At 38.5% G+C, this 25,644-nt stretch overlaps 1 protein-coding gene across 13 annotated transcripts in view; it reads right to left on the reverse strand.

Moving 5' to 3' along the window:
- Positions 1-25,644, reverse strand: part of ARPP21 (cAMP regulated phosphoprotein 21) — a 143,909-nt gene that overhangs the window by 89,361 nt on the left and 28,904 nt on the right. For 11 of the 13 annotated variants that reach the window (XM_037386792.1, XM_037386802.1, XM_037386791.1 and 8 more), the window contains exons 2-9: positions 18,054-18,222; positions 16,147-16,352; positions 15,277-15,318; positions 14,260-14,349; positions 9,963-10,113; positions 8,662-8,740; positions 7,297-7,356; positions 6,259-6,399 (exon numbers count right to left, since the gene is read on the reverse strand). In XM_037386792.1, coding sequence (XP_037242689.1) covers positions 6,259-6,399; positions 7,297-7,356; positions 8,662-8,740; positions 9,963-10,113; positions 14,260-14,349; positions 15,277-15,318; positions 16,147-16,314 — 731 coding nt within the window. In that variant the 5' untranslated portion in view covers positions 16,315-16,352; positions 18,054-18,222. The remainder of the gene's footprint in view (positions 1-6,258; positions 6,400-7,296; positions 7,357-8,661; positions 8,741-9,962; positions 10,114-14,259; positions 14,350-15,276; positions 15,319-16,146; positions 16,353-18,053; positions 18,223-25,644) is intronic. The other 2 variants (XM_037386794.1, XM_037386795.1) reach the window with 1 other exon arrangement.

The following is a 25,644-nucleotide window of genomic DNA, read 5'->3' on the forward strand; positions in this document are numbered from 1 at the left end:
CGTTTTTCTGAAGCGTTTCATGGGAAGTTGCCCACTTCTTGCATGTGAAAGCCTTCCCCTGCTCGGTGTGCAGGGATGCACTGCCCAGCTCCACAATGGGAAAGGCCAGAAAGGAGCTGAAGGCTAAAACCTAAACATCTCAGCAATGACTACTGGGACACTGGGCTCTTGCATCCTAAACACGATTATTATTGCACTGAAAAAAGTTTCCTTCTAATCATGTTTCTAATTTAATCCCAGACTGAAATAAATTATTTTCGTGTGACAGAAGAAAGAAATCCATGAAAACCAACATAATTTGTTACTTACATGCTACATGTTACTATGCAGCTACATAAGCTCATAGTTATTATTATACGTTATTGTTTTATTGATGTTCGTACCAAATTCTTAGTTGCATAATGAATTAGTTCATCTTAAACTGGAACAAAATGTCTCAGCCAATTACAGTGTTATTTCTCAGTTATACAGTTTTTCCATTTTATTTGTATACATCTACTATGTACCTTTATATTTCTCTACACATCTGTAACATATGATGCCAGTACACTGATAAGGCAACCAGAATTGTAAACCAGAGGGAAAGTATAGATGTCCCCAGTTTCTGCTTATTTCTAAGTAGTCAAGGAGCAACTATTCTGTAGTGAAGATGGGAAAAAAGTACTTACAACAAGAAATAGTGGAATGGAGCTCACTCCATAGTGCCTTGAAGTAATGCAAGACTCCAATGAAAAAAAAAAAAACCGAGAAATAATGGTGTTCACATGTTTTCCTGCATCGTATGGCTCATAAAAGTGATTCTGACCTCATGAGATCATTACTCTGTGTACATACATGATAACCCAAGGACAGCATAAGGTGCTTATGTGCAGATGCAACACCAGGCAGCAAACCACTTGCCAGATAACTATTCTGTATTATGGGGCAGGTGGGTACAGGATAGGGACAGACACCCAAAACCACGCTTCAAATGTTCTAGCAAACACCGAGTTGCTTTGACAGATTTTACAAAGAAGAGACCTACGTGTTCAGGTACACAGTTGTAACTACTACCATACACCTAATTAACTAAAATAAGAGCCAATATGAACTGCATGTGAAAAATCTTTCCCATCAGCAAACAACTCTTTAAAGAAATTGAAGTCACGTACACCGAATACCTTACTCAGTCAAGGAAAAAGGCATACTTCTCTGCATTCAGCATCTCAAGGAAGTCTTGCCACTTTAGCCTCCAGTTTAAAAAATGTCTAAACTATTCCTTATTGAAATTGCCAGTGTTCAGTGAATGCCATTTTACTGACATGCCTGTAGGACCCGGTACCAAAGTTCAGATTCTTATCTTAAGACGGTGAAATGAGCACAGCACAGCTTTACTAGCATAGGTGTTATCTACAGCAACATCACTCGGTGTATACACAATAGAAACTTGAACAGAACTTCTCTTCTTTGCTTGCGATTCAAACCACCCCCTCACAGAGGGGATAGAACAACAGATTGTATGGCATAACTACAAAAGTCTTGTAAGTTATTCAAGTACATACTGTACATCATGTCTCCTTTTGCTGATACAGTTCAGCCCTAGATTATAAGGGACCCCTGTAATATACATAACATCTTAGTACTGGCCAAAGTTTTTGATGCATCTCAAAGGCACCAAAAAACCTTCCAGCTGGGTCAATATTACATTAACATTTACTTACTAACAGAGTAGAAAGAAAACCAAATAATAAAAGAATCATAACTCACGATGCTCTGGAAAAAACATTAGTCATAACTGAAGACGTGAGTATTGGTATAAAGTTCGTAATAGGTATGTTACACCCTCAGAATGTATGAAAATGTCTAAATACAACCATTATACATCATAAGCACTCCACCTTCTCAATTCTGACGAGCCCTGCCACTCACGCTTATGTAAGGGACATGAATGCACATGTGGGCTGTGGTACAGACATACTTGTCACGTGGTCGATGATCTCAACCAAATGAAAACCTTTTTCATTTACCAAGCCCACCAAACACTTCACCTACCATTTCTCCACATATCTACAGATAATTAAATGAATGAACCTGATTGAACTGGTATGTATAATAATATCAACAGTTCTTCAAAAAGCTCTAAAGTACTTCCAGCTGTTTGATAGGAATTACAAGGAATATACAGAATAGAAGGTGGCACATACACATATTTTTGGCTCCAGTATGGGATGCCCTAGCATACTGCCTCAATTCCCAACTTCTGCTTATATCATATTTCACTGTCTTAAGTCCCCTGTACACTTCTGTTAATCTTTAGCTAGACAACAAGCAGACACAGGTGACGGGCAAATATACATTACAATGGTGACACAAGAGCAGTTTCATGCTGAACAAAGCAGGCTTCACATTTCAAGTAGTACTTGAACTCTTTGACTATAAAAACAAAACCACACAAAAAAATATGCCTTCATTTTCTGATCAACTTCTCATGTATACTGCTGAGAATAAGATTTCAGAAGTTGGGACAATTTAGTTAGCAGGACTTCGTAAGATATGAGACCAATAAAAATGGTATTTATTTTTCAAAGTTGTTATTTTTTAACCTAGTCTTAATTTCAAAAATCATATAAAAAGATATATCTTTAAAAATCTACTATTCTGTAATAAGAGCCAGAGACTTAACTTTATGAAGGTTAACAAACATGTGAGTAGTTGAAATTATCTCTGTGTTTTAAAATTTCATTTCATAATAAAAGCTTCAGAAACAGTAAGACTTGTTCACATTCCAACAAAATTTTAAAAAGGCACCTTAGATTGAGCTTCTCATCATAAATACTCTTCAGACTGCAAAACTGTCATATGGTCTGGCTGCATTTTTAAGAGAGATTTCACTGAGGTTTCACAAAAGCTGCAGGATATAAATCCCAGAGAGATTCAAGTCCTAATGCATTTTTACCATCACATTCCCCTCTCTTTAAAGCAGCCCCAGACAAGCTGCAGCCCTCCTTCCAGCTGCAACCTCCTCAATAAGCACCTTCTCAAATTCCAAACCCCCAAGAAGCAGGTACTTTAAAAATGCACAGGTGCATGGAAATGGATATATGTTGCCTTAAGATGGCCAATTAATGAAAGAAGTGAATTGCCCCCATCCACTCCGTTCAAATCCCCTGTACCACGGGCACCACATCCACTCTGTACCACGGGCACTTCTAAGGTAGAGTTGTCACCAGATTGTCCTAACCACCCCCTTCATCTCAAAGCCATTAACTCTTTGACACTTCTGCCTCCAAGCACCTGCGGGCAGTGAGCACAGGAGGTCTCTGCTGAACAAAATAAATGCACCTCACTGCCTGGAGCCAGGGAACAACTCATCACCTGCAAGTGCGAGCACAGATGTCACACAAACCCTCATTTGGCCAAAGAAATATGCCACAAGGTGCTTATCCAAGCACACATGGTGATTCCGCAGAGTCATATGGTCTTCCCAAACAGGCACATGCACAGAAGTCACCACCAGTGCAGAATTTATGAATTCTTGACTATGCAAGGATATTCTCTCCTCTCCACAGTATGCAGCTAAAGTACTTTGGAAACCATATGCCATAAAGAGATAATTTATTGTCAAAATGCAAATCTTCAGAAAATCTGCCTGTGGGGCCTCTCCATAAATTCACATAAAACTATCAAGGCTCAGGCTCACAGCAAAGCATAACCACGCTGAACAGCATTTCAGCCACTCTCCAGATTCTCTAGTATTCTGGATACTGTCCAAGCAGTAATTAATAGAGTCAACACATTCCCAGTATTTGGTGTTGATTCTGAACTGCACAAAATACTCTCCTCAGAGTACTGAAATGCAGAACACATGAAATCACATCGGACGCTTTCAGATGTAGAACTTACAGTATTTGCTGCAGATAATAAAATCTCATCAGCCCTTATTCAAGCTGGATAATAAGAATCTATTTTCTGTCAGAGCCAGGGACATTTTAAAAAAAGCATGCGATCTCCTCCAATTATGAAAAGAAAGAGCTACTTCTACAAAGCTTTATTTTACAGCAGTATCAAAATAATGTAAATAACACACTGGAAGCACCATGATGCCATACAAGCTTCATATAATCCAGTTACCTACCACCAAATCACTGCAGAAGAGAAAAAATCTGCAGTTTGTGTGGTGCTTACAAAACAGCTGTACTCAAAAGTCAACAGAGGACTGGGTTTATTTCTGGAAGATCTACACAGGAATGGTGTCAGAACCAATCTGTCTGGTTCTGTGCCTCACCTCCAGCTTGCAAGACCACAGCTGAAAGGCTTATCCAATCTGTTATACCCCTGCAACACTGGCCCGCAAGGATGCCAGTTTATGTCTAGCAAACAGCCTTGCTAGCTCATCCCAACCACGCCAGAAGCCACAGCTTCACTAGGGCACTCTGATAAAGTTTTGACTGCTGAAGACTACTTCAGTGTCCTCTCCAGAAGAGCTGTGCAAGCATTTCCAGCAGCGCTTCCAGCGCTACCCATTTCTGCGATGCGCAGCCACACCACCGAGCAAGGCATTACCAGGTATTAATGTGGTATTACCACATTATCAAGTCAACCAGGAGAAGACAACACTGGAAGGGAAGATCTGTAGCAGCTGGTGCACTACAGAGGTGACACAGATGTGAAGGGAAAAGGGAGAGCTGTAAAGATGAAAGAATGCCTATAAAGCATTCAAAGATGATTGACTGTGTTTTGTTTAAGAGGAGACTATTTCTTTTTTTTTCTCACTTACAGCTCAAAAATGGACACGGGTTTGCTGCACACCCAGCTTTTTCTTATTCATACCCAAACATCGCCCTTGCACAGGGCTAGGTATTACTAGACCCAGAGGCTAAGCCTTAGCAGCCTTAGTGTTAGTTTTATCAAACTACTGTAATTCCCTTGACTCCTGGAAAATCAGGCTGTTCGTGCACACTTTATTCAAACCCTTAAAAAATTAATGTCTAAGTGTTGTTTTACAGATGTCCAAGTATCTCAGGCATAGCCCACGAAAAAGATCTGAAATAAATTGTCCATGATCTAAACTTACTTCACACACATGGAAGATTTTCAGGGCTCTGTGAAATAAGAAATACCTATGTGTTTGGCTCAGGTTTTGATCTTGCAAAATTAAATAGTCCCTCTAGCCTTTTACAGAAGAAGCTAATGATATTAAAAAAAAAAAAAAAAAACAAACAAAAAAAAAACCAACAAACCAAAACTCTCTGCAACTGCATCTAAGTAAATCACCTAACTACTGGATATGTAAATAGAAATAAATGTTTTTATTTCTCCTACTAATTGAATACAGGAAGTACATAATTTTCAAATGGGGCTTTCCTGTTCCAGTACCAGACACCAAAACTTCATTACCCAGTTGTAATTACTCCTTCTTCATTATATCGTTTATAGGTAGAGAGAAGAGGAAAGCTATGGGTCCATGATACACACGTGGCACTTGGCAGAACAAGTGATGCTGATTAGGCAAGGACACAACTGCATCTTTGCTGAATTAGCCAGGGAACCTCCTATCGAGCTTTTGCTAGCTTCATACAGGTTCGTGGAGGAAAGCATAAAGCATGCCAGCACAAATTTAACCTGCCAGGAATTTTGCAATTCATTTGAACCATCAGAAGGGATTTATATCCCACAAAAACTCTGTGGTCAAACGATGGGATTTGAAGAGAAAATAAAGTGGAACCAGGAGGGGAGAAGAGGAGGAAAAGGGAATGAATGGTGGCAGGTGGTGGAGGGGAACCAAATCCCAGATAATCAGGCTGGGCAGAAAATTACTCTTGAAGCAGAGTGAGCCAGAACAAGGGAAGAGGTAATCTTCCAAGTATGTTTGGGTTATTTAGGAATATAGCCATATGGTATCAGGTGACATGTAAAGCAATGAGCTCATTTCTGTAGCAAAGTGGTGGCTCTAAGGAATCAGGGAAAGTAACATTCCAAGATATTGTGGTTAAGTTCCTTGCAAGAGACAAATCGGGTTGATTTCTCCTTATACATCTTTAGATCCTTAAATAACCTCTCAATGCGAGCCCTGTCCTCCCCTCCCCACCCTGGAAAGCGATACACAGCACTCACTCCTCCTACAAAAATAAAAGAGATTAAAAAACAAAAAAGATGTTAAAAAAACCCAAAAAAACCCAAAATAAAACAAAACAAAACAAAAAAAAGCCACGCAGTCATGGTACAAACCAGCTCTTGTGAAAGGGAACAAGTTAAAAACACAACAGAGTTGTTACTTACATTCTTGTATTGCTGGTCTTGTTGATAATTACAGATTTTCCCGTCTGATCCACATTGTGATCCATTCCAAAGTAAGCTGCCACTCTGTGCACTAGCATCCTCTGATACGATGACATCTGAGGGAACTTTTTATAGTGATTACTGGGAAAAAAAGAAAACAAATCACATTGATAATTACATTTCCCTCTGAGCTATAATTAAATGAAAATAGCAATACATTCAATAATTGAGTGGACAGAAATTTAACTAAAAACTTCTTGTAGCAAACATTTATATGTAAATGTGCAAATGAAAAAGCAGAAAAAAAATGAATTATTGTTACAAGTTTCTAATAAGCACATTTCCATGCGCTACGTTGGGACAAATAAAGCTCATGCTTCATGGTATCTACTGAGTATTCTGTATCTCGAGAAGAACTCATCCCCCAACCCCTCATACACACACTCATGCTCCCTGCACGAAAAATCCTGCAGATTTGTTGAGACACTGGCAACAGCTTTCTGCCTTTCTCCTGAAGATCAGGTGCAGGGCAATGATGGAAAGATCTAGCAAATACTCCTTTTTTTCTCTCTTACTGACAAAACACTTATTTCCCATCAGCACGATTTCTTCCTTTGCTGCTATCCCTGCTGTCTATTTTTTCAAGTTGCAGAAACATTTTATTATAAAGAGCAGACAGTAGCAAGAATCCCTCCACCCAAGTTCAGTTTTATTTTCCAATGCTTCGGAGTAACATTGCATACAGGGAAACCCATGAAGTTACGCATTCGATCATCTTCCATACTGACAGCTTTAATTGTATTTTTGGACCTAAATGAGTGGAGCCATTGCAACTATGATGCAATGAACACCAAAAGGCTTTCATTTACATCTATTGTACTTTAAGCAGTACCATCCGTGTCAGGAAATAAAAGCTTGGTCTTGCAGCACGCCAGTTACAGTGCTCAGGAGCACTGTAGTCCATGAACGCATCCCTTGCACAGCTCGCCTTGCTACACACACACGTGACTTAATAACCAAGCGTGGAACTCTACTTACTTGTTGTCACTAATAAAATCAATAATTTCTTGTTCCATTTTCAAGAGTATCATTCTGTCCCTGTCAAAAAGAAATGCAAAGATTTGTAGTATCGACTACCAATAGACATATTAGATGAAAAATCAATGGTATCAATGTTTGGAAGGCAATTTTGCAAGTGTTGTCAGCCCTCTTGATTACAAATGAAATATGCTTTGCCCTGGCACAGCTGGAGAAGATTGCTGCCTGCTTTGCTACACCTTCGCTGACATACGTGACAGGTTTAGCTCTTCGTTGAGCTCAAACATGGTCTGAAGAGTGCTTCCAGCCACATCAGGCTGTGATCAATGCTTTGCATAGAAAGACTCTGCTATGGATAGCTTTGGTCCTTTTTCACCCCCTTTTTTGATGGAAAATAAGATTTCCAGCTAACCTTGCTCTTTCATGAGAGAGGCTGCTACCCACAGAAATTTCCAACATTTTGTCTGAGACAGATCTTACACGAGGCATTGATCTGCAGGCAAGAAGACTGGGCACATCTAATCTAGTTAGAGAGCACAATGCAGAACAATGCCTTTGAACTATCGCTCCCAGGAGGCAATGCTACAGCATTTCTCAGTCAAAATGCTCTGTTTTCAACTGGAAGGTCTCAGATGTTCCTTCCTCCCCTCCTCTCTTGCCAAAAACATTCAAAAAATTCCCCAGCATATTTCCACACATACATTTTTTTCTAAGCTTGACAGAGTCCATCACTCCTTTTGAACTTTCTCGTTTTGTGCAGATAAAACAATTCAAGGACCTTCCATCATCTATACAAGAGGTTATGCAAGCTGTTAGGTACCCAGTTGTTCCTAGTTCTCCTATAATTGCAGAATTATGTGGTACCTATTTAACGGATTCAGTTGAAATGAATGTTGAAAATCACAGCATATAAAAACATTACAGAACCTTCCTTAGACATTTAGAGACAATTCAATAACGAGATGAGATTGTTGCTCCAAATGAAAACCGTGGGAATGCTGACAGCAGAATTTGGCACTGTGCGCAGGATTTTAATTGTGTACAGCATTGCCAAAAGAAAGCTACTTTATATTCGTATTCAAGTCTCCAACTGCAATGGTTATAATGTATTACTGCTAACATCACACAAAGCTATATGCAAGAAGGTAAAGGACAAAGACCAGGTGTCACTGAAAGTGAAATTAAGCAATAGGTGACTGCATGGGGGAGAAGTTGATGACTTTTTACTGGGTTTTTTTGCCTACCTCCTTTACATTTCCCCTCATAACCATCTCCAGCGCTAACAGAACACAGTCCACAGTTACGGGAGCTCAGAGCACCAACTATCATTTCAGGAGTGCCAGCTCTAATGCAGAAAATACCTACCTGGGGTTATTCTTTAATGTGTTAATGAGAAACTCATGCAAATCTATGCCTGTTGAGTCTGTGTACTCTTGACTGCAATCTGAAAAATAAAAACAAACACACATTTATTTCGTGTCAACGATTACGATTAAACTAAACTATAAATCAAATTCCATTTTCCACCAACAATCTGAAAGCGTATGCTCTGAAAGAAAACATTTGTTTGGATCTCAGCCAAGAAAGATCTACACTTAGAAGCACCGGGTGGACGTTCATGGCTCCTCTGTACCATTTTACTGAGAAGGCAGCACCAAAACTAGAAACCAACAGAAGCTGCTGGTCATTTGAAAAATCACAGGAAACCTTCAAGGCCACTCAAGATCCTGCCAAACTACTAAACACAATATTTTAAAAAGAGAAAACAAGAGTTTTATTCATCAGTGTCTCTTTGCATCATTTCATAAATGCTGTACACACAGGAAATGAGGCATCGTGCCAGTGGGAAATGTATTTGCATGAACAGACTGAAATCCAGTGACGCCCAAGAGTGGGCGGGTAACAGGGTTGCATGACAGCAGTCAGAATTAATTTTTCAGCATTGTTATACTGCCTGACTCAAAAGTACACACAGATCCTCAAGCTGGCGTGAACTGTGAGAGCTCCATTGAAGCCCAATGGCAATTCACACCAGCTGCGGATCCACACCCAGGTAGGCAATGATTATTTTTGAGAGATTACACTGCAACTTTATACCACAGATTAATAAACAGATTTTTTAAAAAAATACCAAATTTAGACACAAGATCTTTTCCGAAGAAGTCTTAGTAGCTGATAATAGGAGATTGCAATGCAGGTTAAACATCATGGATGGATTTCCTTATATTATTTCAGAGAAATTCTCCATGAGAGAAGAACAATAGTTAAGAGGATTGCTCTCTACTGCTTACATTGCACAAGTGACATGCCAATATATTATCATTAATGGGGAAAAAAAGCATAGTAGAGTCTTACAATTATCTTATTATATGATCACACCTATATCTGTTTATAACGACATGATTAAAGTATTCAGAACAACGATGTTCAATTAAACAAAATTAATCATCTGTAATACCAAACCTCAGTTTGGAAAGTTTCTTCACTTTCAGAGTCCAATGTTTGTATAGAAAACACTTTCATGCATACATATTTCAGGTTCTGAATCTTCTCAATGTATGAAAACACTTCTAGTGTGTACTTATAACAAATTTTAAAAATGCATGCTTATAAAAACTTAATATTTTTTATAACAGTAATTATAGCAATTTAAATTCTAAGTTCACCTTTTGATAACATTCTGATCTTGTTTTTTTCACTGTTTTTATCTTTTTCTTTATTTTTATCCTTCTCTTTTTCTTTCTCGGAGTCATCTTTACTAGATTTATCTTCTTCTTGCAAGCTAGGAAAACTTGAAAGCTGCAGTTGGATTGATTCCTGTTGGGAAAGAAGAAAGATAAACTTAGGGCCAGACTCAGTAAGCTTCCCATGGCTTCTAACCTGCAGACATTTGCATTAAACTATGTATAGCTAGAAAAGCTGAAGCCAGATACATTTCTTTCCTATTTAAAAAATGATTTTTTTTCCAGGAGAATTAATGACATCTCAGAGGCCAAATTCTAGTGGTAAGTCTATTTCTTCTCTAATACTTGAACACTATAAACTTGTAGCCTACTTATATTAAAGGCACTGTATTAGTCAACACTAGTAATTATCACTTATCAAAACAGCGACAAGTATTTTATATGGGCTTTCTTAAGTAATTCTATAATTTAATTAATATTATACATGTTAAATGATGATTGATGGATAGACGTCTGAAAAGTTTAACTTCTTCCTCTAGTAAAAAACCTACAGGTTCATATGAGCTCTTTTGCAGACGTAAGCGCAGTATCAGCTAGACCGAGCTTTCAGGCTCTGATAGTGGAAGAGAGCCAGCACATTATAAACTCAGTTGTATGAAAAAGGGCTTACCAACTTAGCCAGTACTTTAAATATAAAGACATAGGCAGAAGTGCCTTTAGCAAAAGGGGTGAATTGTGCCCTGTGATTTTCAAACAAGTTGTGGTAAGTGAATTGCTTTGAGGCATCACAAGTTTTATCCTCAAAAATTCATTATTTCAGAGACTATGAGTCCCTTCGAAAGCATGCTTCAGCTTTAAAAGTTAATTAATCTGAGAATTCAAGCTGGTTTGCATTTTCTGATTTGCTTCAAAGAACTTGTTTTCCCCCCACTTACAACATTATTTTAAAATGACTTTGTTTTAACAAAACACAAATTGTTTTCTTTTGAAGTTACCATGGCATAATTTATGTATTTTAAGAAACAGCAATCTGGTTGAACAAAACTGAAGCAAGCATACTTCTGTGTTCATATTCTTTGGAAGAAAAAATGGCCAAAATAATACTATATGCTTAAGTAGTGTAAAAATGCACATTCAAATTCAGCTGTCACAAAACTCCATGGTAATGCAGTTTTCTTTAATACAAGAGAGTCCTGCATGCCTGATAATTTTTTGGCATCATGTTAATGAAAACCAAATTCACCAGTACTGGAGAAAATCAGAGTTTCTTGAATGCTAGTAAATTGCCTTCCTTCACAACTTTTCAAGGAATACTAGCATACCAGAAGATTGATACAAAATTTTACAGTAAGGGGAAGTAAGGGTGTGTGTGTGTGTGTGTGTGTGTGTGTGTGTGTTAAGCAACCAGACCGTTATGAATTCAAAAGATGTTTTCAATAATTATTACAAATTTTAGGTTTCTGAATTTTATAAAGAACTACCAATCAGCCACCACAACACATGTAAGACAAGATCCTAACGGAACAAGCTATCAGCATAAACATGCCACAGTAAGACAGAAATTGGTAATTTCTTAGCTTAATCATTATTGGTTTTGTTAAATTCTAATGTGGCACGAAAGACTTGAGATGGAAAGCACTGTAAAAGAGAAACAAAGCCCTAGAACCAAAATTTAACCTGACCTACTGTCCTTAATCCCTGCTTTGTTACTTTTGGCTGACAGTATTAGCCAAAAACTGAGGGCACAGGCGGAAGGACTGGGAACTCCTGGTCATTTGAGGTAAGGATAATAGCAAAATGTTTGATTACCTGCTCAGTAGCACTGAGAGGACTAATGTTATGCCTGCTTTCTTTCACTTCAAATGACAATTCAATTTCTCATTCAAACAACAAACTTTGGATCAACCACTGCCAAAAACCCCTGAAGGATAAGTCCGATTCCCAGCGCTGCCCAAAGCAGAGCAACTGCACCATTGGATTTTCAGAACAGGAGAAAAATGTAACTGGCCATGCTGTTCCTAGGATATTAATCCTAAATTTCACAGTGGTTGTTAAAGTGCACTTATGAAAAGAAAAACAACAGACTTAACACATAAGCACACATATGAACATATAGTAGATACTGTTTTACATGTAACATAATACTTATATATTTGCGCTATAAGAAATACACAAAAGGGCTGTAGAGTCGTGAAAGCAAGCTACTGTATATTTTCTTAGATTTTTATTGATTTTCTCAATAATAAAATACAATATTAATAAATACATTGATACAAGTTAAGTATAGTGAACAACAAAATAAATGTTCAAATTGCAGTAATACACTTCTTGGTCAATAGTATAACATTAAAGGCAACATTCCTTTTAAGTAAGGACATAGTGAACTATCAGGTAAGCGTTCAAGATCAAGTAATACAGGTAAACAAGTTTTTTCCCTGTACAGGAAAATGAAGGCAAGTAGTCAAATATAAATACAAACATCAAGTCTGCAGTACAATCCATACTCAGTAGTTCTGGCAATGTACCGTACATTCTCTGGTAATTAACTCCCTGTGCTTTGTAAACCGTTAAGATAAAACAATAATTAAAAAAAAAAAAAATCGATACCAAAAATAAACTTTTTTTTCCTCTGAAGTGAAAGCAAAGAAATTCAGTTGGCACAGAACTTCCTATATCCTTCAGCCAGTCCAAGGAGGAGCCTGCAGGTCCAGCTTTCCATGGCAAAGCTGAGCCACATTCATCAGTAAAATTCAGCAAGAGCAAAAGTGCAACTCCTACCTAATTATTACATCAAGCCAATTGCGTCTTTAGGAAATGGATGCAGGAGCCCAGGGAGTTTTTTTATCTCCCATAAATATTTCAATATGGCCAAGGAAATCTTAGCCACAGCTGCTCAGAGTCAGGTAAGACCAGAGGCTGTGTGTAATGGGGGCAACCCCTCCTCCGCCTGGTGTCAGGGTGCGATCCAGACAGGGATTTTGCCTCAAAACCTGCCAGCTTCTGACATTTAATACAGGTCCTGTGCAGTACATTATAAACTACCATGCGATGCTTAATACAATCTCTTTATGTTTTCCTTTTCATTCTCCATTAAACAATAGAAAATACAAATGAAAGCAGAACAAAAGCCACACATCTTGACTAACGCAAGTTAAGCAGAAAGTATATACCTACAACAGAACAACTGATAAAATAACCTGCCCATCTACTGCACAAGCATCATCGTAGAGCAGTAGAACATGTAGACACTCCCCAGCTAAACAACCTGGGGTTTGGTCTTTAAAAAAAAAAAAAAAAAAAAACACACAACAGAAAAAAGAAAAGCCTCTCCATACTTATGAGCAAATAGGAGAGCTGGATTTGTTTCAAGTCAACAGAGGAAACAGTGAGAAAGTACACTTAAATGTGATTTTTTGTTTTTGTGCTAAGCTCACAAGAAGTCACTTGCTCAAGCTCTCTCAATAGCTGATGCCATTTGCACATAAACATCCCATAAATTATAGGCAGTGCTGATGACATTTTGGGTTAGGTTTTGTTTTTTGTTTGTTTGTTTGTTTGTTTAAGCCTTGCCTTTACCAAGCAAGCAAAGAAGCAAAGAAGAGTATTTGAGGTTTTAACTTTTGCTTTTTTGAAGTTAGTTTACAAAGACTGCCACCAGTGTTATTGTCCGAGGTGAAGGGTGCAGGGGACAGAGCTCCACCAGCTGCTGGGAATACAACGCTACCAGGACAGGTAGACTCAAATACACACTTTTCGGTACTGGAAAGTCTACACCAAGAGTTTAGAAAATGATTGCCACTCAGTGGGAGGCCTCCTTGGCTCTGCCAAGGTATTTTAGAGAGCGAAGGACCTGTGAATTTTATGTGAAGGGGGACACTGATATGAACTGGAGTCTCAGAGGAATCAGAAACCAGAGCATATTCATAACTGTATCTGGTGCAGCCTTGAAAGAGATAGCCTTAGAGAAAAGAACATATTAATATTCTTTTTGATTATTTTTTTAATTTTAAAAATCTGAATTCTTTTGAATTCTTTTCCATTTGCTGAAATTTTCAGGGGGTCTGGAAAAAAAAGCAAACAACACCCTGTGATATAGTACAAAACCGATATTTCAAAATAAAGTTCACGCTAAACCAGATAACGTCATACAAATATGTTCATTGTCGGATGTAATTTTTCCCCCAAGAAAGACATTGTTAAGTGCCCAATTAAGTAACATAATCATGCAACTGGAGATGGAGGTCAACCATGCAGATAACAGCAATGATTGCAAGTGTACCTGATTATCATGAAGATTTTCTGCTCCTGGGCGAGGGGATGACTCTTCGCATACAGCAAGACTCCGGACGAGTTTTCCTTTAGCTCCTGACTGAATAAGAGAGAGAAAAAAACAAAACAGAGAACACTACTACTGACCCCAAGTCACAGAAGCTGCACACATCAGCTGTCCCTAAGCATCCAAAGTAACTACTACCCACCCAGCCAGCAAAACTGTATCTGCCTTTAATGCAGATAGAAAAGGATTCTAAGCAACCAGTTGTTTGCCACACAGAGTTAGGTGGCAGGTTTCTTTTTGCTTTTAATGATTTCTGCTACAGTTCACTCACTTCCACCAAAAATCCTAACAGCAAAAAATGGATAATCCAATATTGAAGGTAATTTAACAAAGTTAAACTCAAAGGTTCCTTCTCTCATTTGTTTTTTGGTTGGGGTTGGGTTTTTTTTGTTTGTTTTGGGTATCCCCCCCCCCTCTGCTTCTAGTAGTATCATAACCAAGGAACAGAGACAATTAAAAACCTGCAAGTTTTACGGATCTGCACTTGGAAAATTAAAATAAGGTTTTCAGAGTATTTTTGTTCCTAAAAGCTCCTTTCCTCCCCCTTAGGGAGCTAGTCAGTCCCTGCTTCTTTATGTCAAGATTAGTCCATTAAAATAAAATCCAAACAAAAATGTTAATTACTAAAGCAAAAGGAATGAGCTTTTTCCTTCCCCAGTGGTGCACAGAAGCATGCACACTATAAAGCACAAGTGCACAGAGAGCCCAGAAGCATAAAAGTATGTTGGATAAATAAGGGGGAGCCTGACACATTTTATTCAGAGGAAGTCCTCTGCCTTTGTGCAACTAGATTATGGGGTGGGGTGGGGCGAACTAAAACCAACAAAACCAACAAAAAAACCCCAACCACCACACCAAGTGATGAAAGGCCATCATTTCAATTGCAGACACACATTTGATTGAAATTCTTTATCCTACACCATGGCATGCAATTCCAAATAAACAGAGATGGACCCTTACCTTGGATCTCTTTTTCTGCTGGTTCTGATTTGCACCTCGTTTCTGAGTGTAGCAAAAAAGAGAAGCAGTTATCCCTTCAGTGGAAAGTGTGCATGACAAGAGCATTACCAATAAATAAAAAGACTAAATCACTCCTAAATGGTACTTTAATCGGTTGGTCACTGCAAAAACAACTTCCCCAAACCCAGTCTGGAAAGCAAGGAAAACCAAGAAGCATCTCTGCTCAATTTATTCATTACAGGAACAGGTATAAACAATAAAAACACGCTGCAAAGTGGTCTGTATTTTTGCATATAATAAAAATGTAAGAAAACGCACACTTCAGTAAATGCTCCCCCCCTCCAAATTCCTCTTAAATTGTAGTCTCCCACTTTATTTTTATATTTGATTGAGCAAAAAGGATTAAAAACCCCTCAGCTGATAAAGTCTTCTTATCAAATTACCTTCTTAGGCTTTGCATAACAACTTTTTGTTGGCAGTAACACCTACAAACCAAACCACATATCAAGTAATTATTCATTAGTATACCTGCAAATTCATGACATCAAGGTAGCTTTCTAAATCCCCAAAGAGGGAAAACAGTCAAGTATTTCACCAAGCTTTAACACAGAAGTCTAGAAATTCTCAGAAAAATTAAATAACGCAGCAGCCTAAAGAGCTCGAAAGGTATAACAAATAACACGATTTATTTTATAGGGAGATAAAAGGACTCAAAATAAAAATAGATAAACAAAAATTCAACAAAAGATAAGCAGTCTCAAAATAATGAGAGGAAAATGGGAAGAATAGGCAATGAAAGAGATCACAGAAATGGAAAGGCGACGATAACACACTGATATTTAACGCACTCATTCACCATTCCTATCTTACCTGCAGCTCTGTCTTGGCATCACTCAGCTTCTCCTCCTTCTCCTCTACTTCCGAGCTTTCAGATTTATTAAGGATACAGTTGTCTGGGTTCGTTTCAGAGATGGCATTCTCCTGCTCTTTCACAGCTTCCTCTGCTGTCTCCTGGTTCAATTTACCTTGCTCAGACATTCTTCCAGACAGAAATTAAAATAACAAGATTTGGTGACCTGAAAGGTCAAGATATCACGACACAAACACACACAAAAAAAAACACTGGGGGTGAATTTTTATTTTATTTTTTTTAATGCCTAAGTAAGTAAATTCATTCCCTTTGATAAACAAATGAAAATATGCAGCTCAGGAGCAGAAAGCTATGTATGCCCCAGTTGAAGATACGTACTGAATCGTATATATATGAAGATATACTGAATCTACTGGATAACGGTAGAACTGCATCAGGTTAAAGAAGCAGAACTCCAATCTAAACAGTCTTGGTGGAGACCCTCCCAGCCCAGCCCCAGGACTGCCCAGGTACAGACAGGGACAGTGAGGGATTCTCCGCTACAGAGCTCAGTGGCACCAGCCAGGAAAGACCCATTCAGACCTCCAGGTCTCTGGCATCTCAGTGCTCCCCTCCTCTATATCTTTTTTCCCCCCTCCTTTTTTTTTTTTTTTTTTTAATAAAATAGAATAGCCAAGCAACAAACAGAAATAAAAATGAAACATGAGGAAGAGCACTGTTTTTAGTGCTCAACCATGCATTTTGTACATTGCAGAAGACCATGGAGCTCACTACCAGTTTAAATTTTTTTTTTTTTTTTTGAAGAGGTAATAATTCAACATAAATATGAAATCTAAATTTGGCAATAAAGCTTTCAGGGTCAACATTTTCAGGCATCAAACTGACAGCTCCATTATTAAAATTGTAAGCCTCTTCCCAAACCCCATGTCACTCTCCAGCACTATGAAAATCCTACAGGAAGCCCTTGGCAGGTATTTCTAATGAAGATATCTTAACTGAACTGCATTTATTCTCAGCTCACAATGGGTTGTTGTACAGAAGCTTTAAAGGCTTTTCAAAGTTAAAGCCTATTATTATTTTATCTCTCTTTCTCTCTCTCTACCCTCAACTCCCTCTTGAAACCTCCCCCACTGATCAATTGTCAAATGAGACTCATGAATAATTTAACTTTTCTTTCCCCATCCATTTGGTTTAAGAAGTATCTTCAGGAAAAACAACTGCAGTTGAGAGAGTTATTTCAGAAGCGGTCTTTTGCAATACCCTGCCACTTCTCAACAATGAAACACTGGCTATTAAACAAAATCACACTTTGCCGTGTTTCTTTTTACAGCTTGTAATTAACATTCGACAGATCTGATATCGCTTACCTTCAGCTTTTTAAGGTATAAGTGAAAAAATAAGACATACCGAGTTTTAAGAACTTATTTTTTTCCAATAATTGCTTTTGTTTTGACACTGTAAGCAAATAAAACAACAAAACCTTTCCTACATAATCTTCTTGTTTGGGGAAGATTATGGCTTTCACAAGAAACGAGGCTACACGGTTCACAAACAAACTGACTGGAAAAGGAATTTCACAAATGATCTCCCAATCGGCCAACTCAAGCTTTGAGTTGTTCTCCATCCTCCCACCGCCCTCCCCAGGAAGTTCCGCAGTACTGGCTATTCTGAGGTTACCCCTGAAACTGGAACCACTTTGCTAAAAATGCAAAACATGATGAATGGCAAGACCTGAAACTGGTCTGTTAAATAACCCTTAATTTGTTAAGGTTTTTCATCGAGAGATGGACATGCATGCACAAGTTCTTCATGGGATATTACCTCACAGCTCACCTCCGTGCTTACACAGTGTTCACAAAAACATTTACACTCATGGTTTATCAGCTGCACCAAAGAAGCCATTTACCTGAAAAACTGCTATAATTCCCACTGTCTTTCTAACGTCTTCTGTTGCTCTTCGCTGGTTAAGTCCACACAAATGATCAATGACAACGTGAGTCCCATGTCCCCATTAACAGTTCAGAATGCCAATCTCCATGCTGGTCCTTCAGAGAGTTTGACGAATCATAGTCAACCTGGAAAAAGACGAAAAGTAAATAATAACAATGATAATGATCATGGTACAAGGTAAGGATGCAATACACAGGACCACATTTCTAACACTAATGACCAGCTTCAAGCAAATCACTTTCACAGCTTGATCCAGCTCCACCTGTCTCAAAACCGACTGCTTCTTCTCTAATGAAGGCTTGAGCCGGCTGTTCAAGTCATAACAGCTCCTACGCAAGGAGCTAAAATTAACAATTGCATTATGCACCGAAGATTACTCACTTCAAATTTAACCTTTTTTAGTGAATTTCGGCACTTTTCATTTAAAAAAGCATATATACATATTTATATGTAAGCTCATCTGTTTGCTTCAACAGAAATCAATGAGGCTGTGAGGAAAAAGGACTTGCCTGCTTTTGAACTACGGCTTCTGCTCCAATTAAAATTTCAATAGTCAAACGCTATTGAAAAAGAAGCTAGGTGGGTGCTTTTAGAAAGTGACCTGCTTTTCCAAGGGAGTGAATCAAGATGTTAATTTAATAAGCTGAACAAAAGTTTAAATGATCAAGAATGGGAGAAGAAGGAGGATGAAATCCTGTTCCCTGAACAACGGCACCAGGAAAAAAAAAACCAAAACCAAACCAAAACCACTTTCTTTCTAGGCACCATGTGAGTGATCTCCAGGTTACGGTTTGGAAAATAAACCTGAGAGAGTCACCTCAGCCATGCAATTTATGCTGTTCATCAGGATTGTCTTTGCCAGCTGAATAGCTGATCTGAAGGAAAAGGAGTATTTTTGGATGAACCGGACCGATTTACAAGCCATGGCCATGTGCCGAACTGTCTTGATACAGCAGGCACCTCTTCTCAAGGCTTGCGCGTGAATCACAGTTGAAGCAATTAGTGCAAATACACAAAAACAGCAAACAGGAGGAAATATGTATCATTCCACTTGGGCGGGTGGGGGAGGACCAGCCTGAAAATCATCTTACTCTAATATTAGATGCTTTGTTTCTGAGGCACAATATAAATTGAACATGGTTGCATTTGCTGTACAGTACGTGACAGCACACTGGAAATCACCACGTTAAGAAAGCTGAATTTCATGTGCCAGAAATGGAACTTAGCCTTTCACAAAAATCAAGCCCTGCCCTCTCCAGGGGCTCAAGCACACAGGGCAGATCAGCAGGCAGCTCTATGAACTACCACTGCCACCCTGCAAATTTATATACATAAAAATATTTCTTTTCCTCAAACCACTTAAAAATTTGCACTGAGTAACACAAAGTACGTCCTCTAACTTGCTTTTTGGTATTTCTTGCAGGATATTTTCAGAAATGTTATCTCATTGACAAACAGAGGATTGTGATGGGAGCGGAGGAACAATACGGAAAATTATGCCTAAGCACTCAAGCACATGCAAATGTATTTCACGGAGGAAATACTCAGAGAGAAACGACTGAATAAACCAGACTGAAAAAACCTTTCCTCATAACCATCTTCCATTAACCTTTTCCCTCACAATTCCGAAAGAGAGGAGGAAGAAAAAAAATAATAATCAAACAAAACCAACCACAAACTAAAAAACCCAGGGAAATACAGTGCAATACAGTTTCACCTGGAAAACAGCCAGCCAGGGGATAGACCACTGCAATCAAAACCCTCCAAAACCAACCAGGAAACAGATAACCGTACCAAAATCAGGAGGCAAATTATTTCAGGACTCTTCAATGTTACCATGCGCTGTGAATTAACTATTCATAAGGCAAACAAACAGAGCAAAACAAAAACCAGACAACAAACCAACCAACCAAAGGGTATCATATCCAGCAAGTGAAGGCACCTGCCAAGACTCCAATAAACAGCATTTCTGGTCTTGTGCCACAGGTGCTTAACGTAATCTTATCACATTTTACCAAAGACATATTTCTTCATAAACTGAGTTCCCCATATTGTTACACTTAAGATCTCTGATGCCAACATCATTTTTCATTGGCAATGCATGAGAAGACCATACAATCTTACATTTAAACAACAAAACCACCACATAAATTTCCCCAAGAAAACATGAGCAAGTAAAAAATAAGCTTACAATCTGCAGCTGCCCTTTTTTTAAACCTGCAATGACAATGTTTCTTAGGATGTTTTTTTGAAAAAAATCCTTCATAATTATCTTCTGTGGGGGGAAAAAAAGGCAAGAAGAACCGAGACACATACAGGAGTCTCAATCAAACTTCCCTCGATATAAATTTCCTCCTCCTCCTCCATTAGGCAATTTACAAGTGATGACTAATCATTTACATACTACAATACGTAAGATACACTTTTAGTTGTTTGGGTGGGTTTTCAGAAGGAATCAGGTTTTTGTAAAAATACTTCAGGGAGAGTATAAATACCAAAAAGGAATCAGTCAGAAAATAGTCAGAAAATAGCCACTAAGCATGAGGCGTTTTGATTGAAAATACACCTCTTTCTCAAGCATTTCCAGGATATCTAGTTATTCAGCGACAAATGCACTTTTTACTATTGTCAGTCCTACAGTGACAGCACTGCTATCAAAAAACCACACTGGATTATTCCCTTTCTTGCACATCAACAGAAATGTCAGCAATGATTTGACTGTCAAAACCTTCAGTACCGAGGTGACGCAAAAGACTGAACAAATGCACTTGTGTTTTTGATCCTCAGGTAGAAACCGCAAAGCTTGTTGCTAGGCGAAAGCCACCGTCTTCATTTGCAAGCGGCAAAATTTCATAGGGGTGTGGGGATCCTAGAAGCGGTCTACAGGAGCTTGTGGCAAAATTTCAGCCTCTAATTCCTTAAACCAAACTAAGTATTGCATACCACAATGCAACAGAAAATACAGGTGCCCACCAAGCCATTTGTAGACCCATTTTAATCGAAACATAATCTCTTTATACAGAATTTATAAGCACCAGCTGATCAGCATACACTGTGGGATGGAAATGCTATTTTCTTCTGAAATTGCTTTCTCTAGTAACAGGGTTTTCACTTTAGAAACTGAGGGTACTACCAAGCTTGAGCAGCTATTGCCAGAGCTCCAAGAAAGGGATGGAAGAAGGCACATAGGGTCATATACGTTCATACAACACATACCATATAAATTCCAAGAGAAGTGTGTGGGAAGGAATACACTTAATTCAAGAATTTTAAAAAAACATACCCAGAAGAAGAGCTGTCAAAAAAGAACAGAACAGAAAAATGAGCAAAGCCATTAAGACAACCCTCTCAATGAACATCTGATAGCCGACCATCAACCCAAATTAAAGAGAGACATCTGAAAAAAACCCTAAGAGCCCACCACAGGTGAGCCAGCCCTTTCAGTATTATGTACCTGGAAATGTTTGGATGGTCTCAAAGGTATCACATACTGAAGCAGGAATTTTGAGATCCTTATGCTCCCAGTAGGTATCAACATGTCCTCTCTCAGGAAAGGAGATGAGCAGGCTTTAAGATCAAACAGCATACTTTTAACCAAGAGCAAGCAGCAGCAGAAGGCAGGACTGAACACTTCCAGAGTGAAACCCAATTATATTTTTTTTTCTCCAAATAAAGCTGCGAAACATAGAAGTAAAATCATTTGACCCTGAACGGCTCCTGTAACTGAAAACTGGCTGATCTTAGCAGTACCTACAGGTCAGGATCCTTCTCATCCCATAATGATTCTCCACTTGCATGAATGGCTTGCAGGTACAAGCCCATGAACTGGAAGCAGAGATGTCAGTCATGATTTCCACTACGCAATATATACCTCATCCATACATATAGAGATAGCTTTGACTCATTATTGCTAACTAATGCATCAGATTCCAGGAAACCATTGGAAATAAACTATGGCATTATCTTAAAATTATCAGCATACATAACCCTCAATGCTGCCAAATTCTCATGGCTTAAAGCATTAGTTTCCAATTAGTTGACATCTACATAAATATTCCAGTTCCTATCATCAAGTAATATATGACGATCTCAGACTTCACATTGAAAGCAAAAGCTTCAACTCTCTACAGTGGCTTCAAAGAAAATCTTCAGAATATAAAACGTTGTTCAAAAAAAAAAAAAAAACCCCAGCAAAATCAAACAAACAAACAAACCCAAACCCATAAACCCCACAAAAGCTAAGTAAAATAAATCCTGGAGTTTGAGTTTAAACACACTACTACTCAGTTGTCAGTCCTAGTCTTCAGGACCTACACCATTAGACAGCTGGTACTGCGTGTTCCTTCTCACTGTTTTCCTACATTTCCCACAGAAATACATGTACGTACTTGGAAGCTAAAGTTTGCTGCTGCGTATTAGCACAGCAGAATAATCATCCATGCCAGCTCTCACACCAAAGTGCTTTAGTATGAAAAAAACTTTTAAAATAAAATTAAAATTAAGGCTGTGAAATACACAGAATCCTACAAACTCACTGGTTGTTAAAAGACTGAAGACTAAACCTTAGGAAAAAAGAGCAAAAAAAGTATTTTTAAAGGAAATGCTTGAAGCCTTAATTTTATTTCCCACCTCCTCTTGTCTTTACTTTGTCCCCTCTCCATCATCACTACAAAAACAGATGTTTGCAAAAAACAGTTATTGCCCACATTTTTCTGCTCCTATGTGCCACAGACCTTTGTGGGTAAAAGGTTATTTAGACTTATTTACTGTTGGCACTTTAACAGAGACAGACTGTCAGCAGACACATTTTTTTTTTTTTCCAGGAGTTACAGAAACATAAGCATCTGTGTACAAGCAGCAGTGCAGAGGCCACTGACCCACCTTAAGCAGGCCAGCAAACAACCATCAGCAGCAACGGTGTCAAATTTGATGAAAACAGGGTGGATTGAAACATATTGGATCGGATCTCAGATCCTACACAACAACCAGTCGTCTTTTGAAAGAGGCAACTAGATGATATCAGGAGCAGCATCACAGCTGAAGGCTATCTTGGAATAGCACTGGCTTTCCTTCCAACCTGCACGTGAAACCCAGTATTTACAAATCAAAGCAGGGATTAATAACCAAAAAAAACCCCAGAAACAAAGCAATCTTTTGTGGTTTACACCTGATCCCTTTCTTCAAAGGGATGCTCTTGTTCCTAATAGATTGTCACTAATGTTTTCCACTTTAACTCCCTGTCAGAAGACCTCACATAAATATCATCACTTTCAGCCAAATAATAATGATGATGATGTTCCCTCTAGCTTGTCACACTTCTGCAAAGCTAGAAACTTTATCCAGGAAAGTAAATATAGATGGCTTATAGGGAGAGCCTGCTTTGTTTTAATACTTAAGAAAAGGCTCAAAAAACCCCCAATGTTCTTTTATCTGTCATGATGACCATTTGAAGTCATCCAGGATCAGCATGAAAAGATATGAGGCTTTGAGTGATCTGACTAATAAACATCAATCATACAAGTTTACCAGGAACTAAGTAACACCCAATCTTTTAACAAGCTATCAGATGTACAAATCAGCAGCCTTGGAATGAGTCGTTTGCTTTAGTCCAGCCTTCAGCACTGCCTCCTGCACTTCAAACACATGCACCAAATTGTATCTCATTCCCAGGCATAAACCTGACAAACTTCCCTAAAATCAAAGTCATTAAACTAACTGGTCGCACCGTTAGGTGTGGAAAACTACACCTGGTGGAAAGCTCCCATGACTCCAAACACAGAGACACAGTGGCTCCCAGTCTCCTTCCACTACACAGAAGTAATTTTCCTCATATCCCGTAATGAAAAGAAGAGCCAACATAGGCAAAAACACAACTCAAAGGGAAAGGGGGACTGAAACTCATCTTCCCAGATAATCAGATCTGTTTCTCAGCTATCAGAAATAATTGTATCACAAATTCCCCTTGAAAGACAGAGAGCTTTAAGGTTAGAGAGGGTCTAGGGAGGATGCTCTAGTAATTTTACTGCAAGGACGTTCAAGAACCTCACTGCCTTGCCAGACACCTTCTCCATTACCCCACTGTATGCATCAAATACTTTGTACTTTTTTCTTCTTGTGCCAATAGTTCTCTATTTTTAAATAGCTTTCCTGATTTCTCAATATTTCTCTTTTTCTGTGAGAAATAACTGCACATTGCCTCATTATTTGCTGTTAGGTTTAAAGAAGCCAATTCCTTTTAATTGCCAGTTAAACAGGTATACACTGCTTCCACTGCTATCTACATCTAGTCTAATTTTTATCAATTGACAATCTGCTTCCACATTTCCTTACATCTCTTTCACACTCTTCCTCCGCCAGGACCGCACTCGGAGTCAGATATTTCTCCACCCATTGATGCACAGTGGTGAATGCACTAGAGGAGCTCTGTTTTCACAAACACTAAAAGCCAGTTTAAAGACAATGAATATCATAAGGATATCCCAGAAGGAATACTGTCTTTCCAATATGAAACACTGATCAACAATGCAGCACAAATGAGCTCAGGTTCCCCACAGAGGGGTCTTGGCAGTGCTGAGGGCAATCAGAGCTACTGCAGAGCCTGGGAGCTGCCACAGATTGAAGTGGTGGGACTACAGATACGCAGTACAGTCTAGGTGAGATAATTAAAGCCCTTTGTGGTACACCATAATGAAATCTGGATTAATATATAGCTTACATATATTTTGTTCAAATTAAAATTAATGTATATAGTTTAATGCAGAAGTTCTTGAAACATTTTTTGTTTCTTCAAGTCAAGCTGTCACTACTCTTTCTTACTTTGATGCCTTCTCTTTAATATTGCTGTTCTCAGGTAACCATGGATTAAGTCCATTTTGCTTTACATGCAGGAACTATAAAATTAAATTAACCTATTTATTTACTCAGTTCCTCCTAAAGCTTAAGGACTTGTTTAGAAAATCTAAACATCACACACCTACATTTTGAGCATACATGCCTTTGAAGAATTCAGTCTAAGCAGATTGCAGGTTACAAATGAGTGGCCAGCTAAGCTGTCATGCCTCACGCACTAATAAACCAAGTGCCAAACTCAAATCAGCTGAGTCCAAGGAGGGGCATAAACCCAAATAACAACAAAAAAACCCAAAAAACCAAAACACAACCCACAACACTCAAACAAACAAACAAACACAACCCAAAACCCTAAATAAAACAAAGAACATAATTTTGTACGGTACTAAAATTTTTAAAAAACTGATATTCAGGACATGGATGGCCCATAACTTATGACCAATTGCTTTACACTTCTTCAAACATCACCAGTGAATGGAGGCATAACCAGAATGAAAATGCTGCAGGAACAGTCCAAGTTCCTGAATTTCAAATAGACTTTCCCTGATTTTTTTTTTTCTTTCCCAATTTATATAGTGGGCCCTATATGTCATCCTACCATTTCTTGACAAATTAGGTGCATTTTCACTAGCACTAGCTTAATTGGCGAACCCAGATAGAAAATAATTGCTAACAGCAAAGCAGCACTATGCTGATGA

This window comes from Falco rusticolus, chromosome 4 (assembly GCF_015220075.1).
Source record: "Falco rusticolus isolate bFalRus1 chromosome 4, bFalRus1.pri, whole genome shotgun sequence".
Classification (NCBI taxonomy): Eukaryota; Metazoa; Chordata; class Aves; order Falconiformes; family Falconidae; genus Falco; species Falco rusticolus.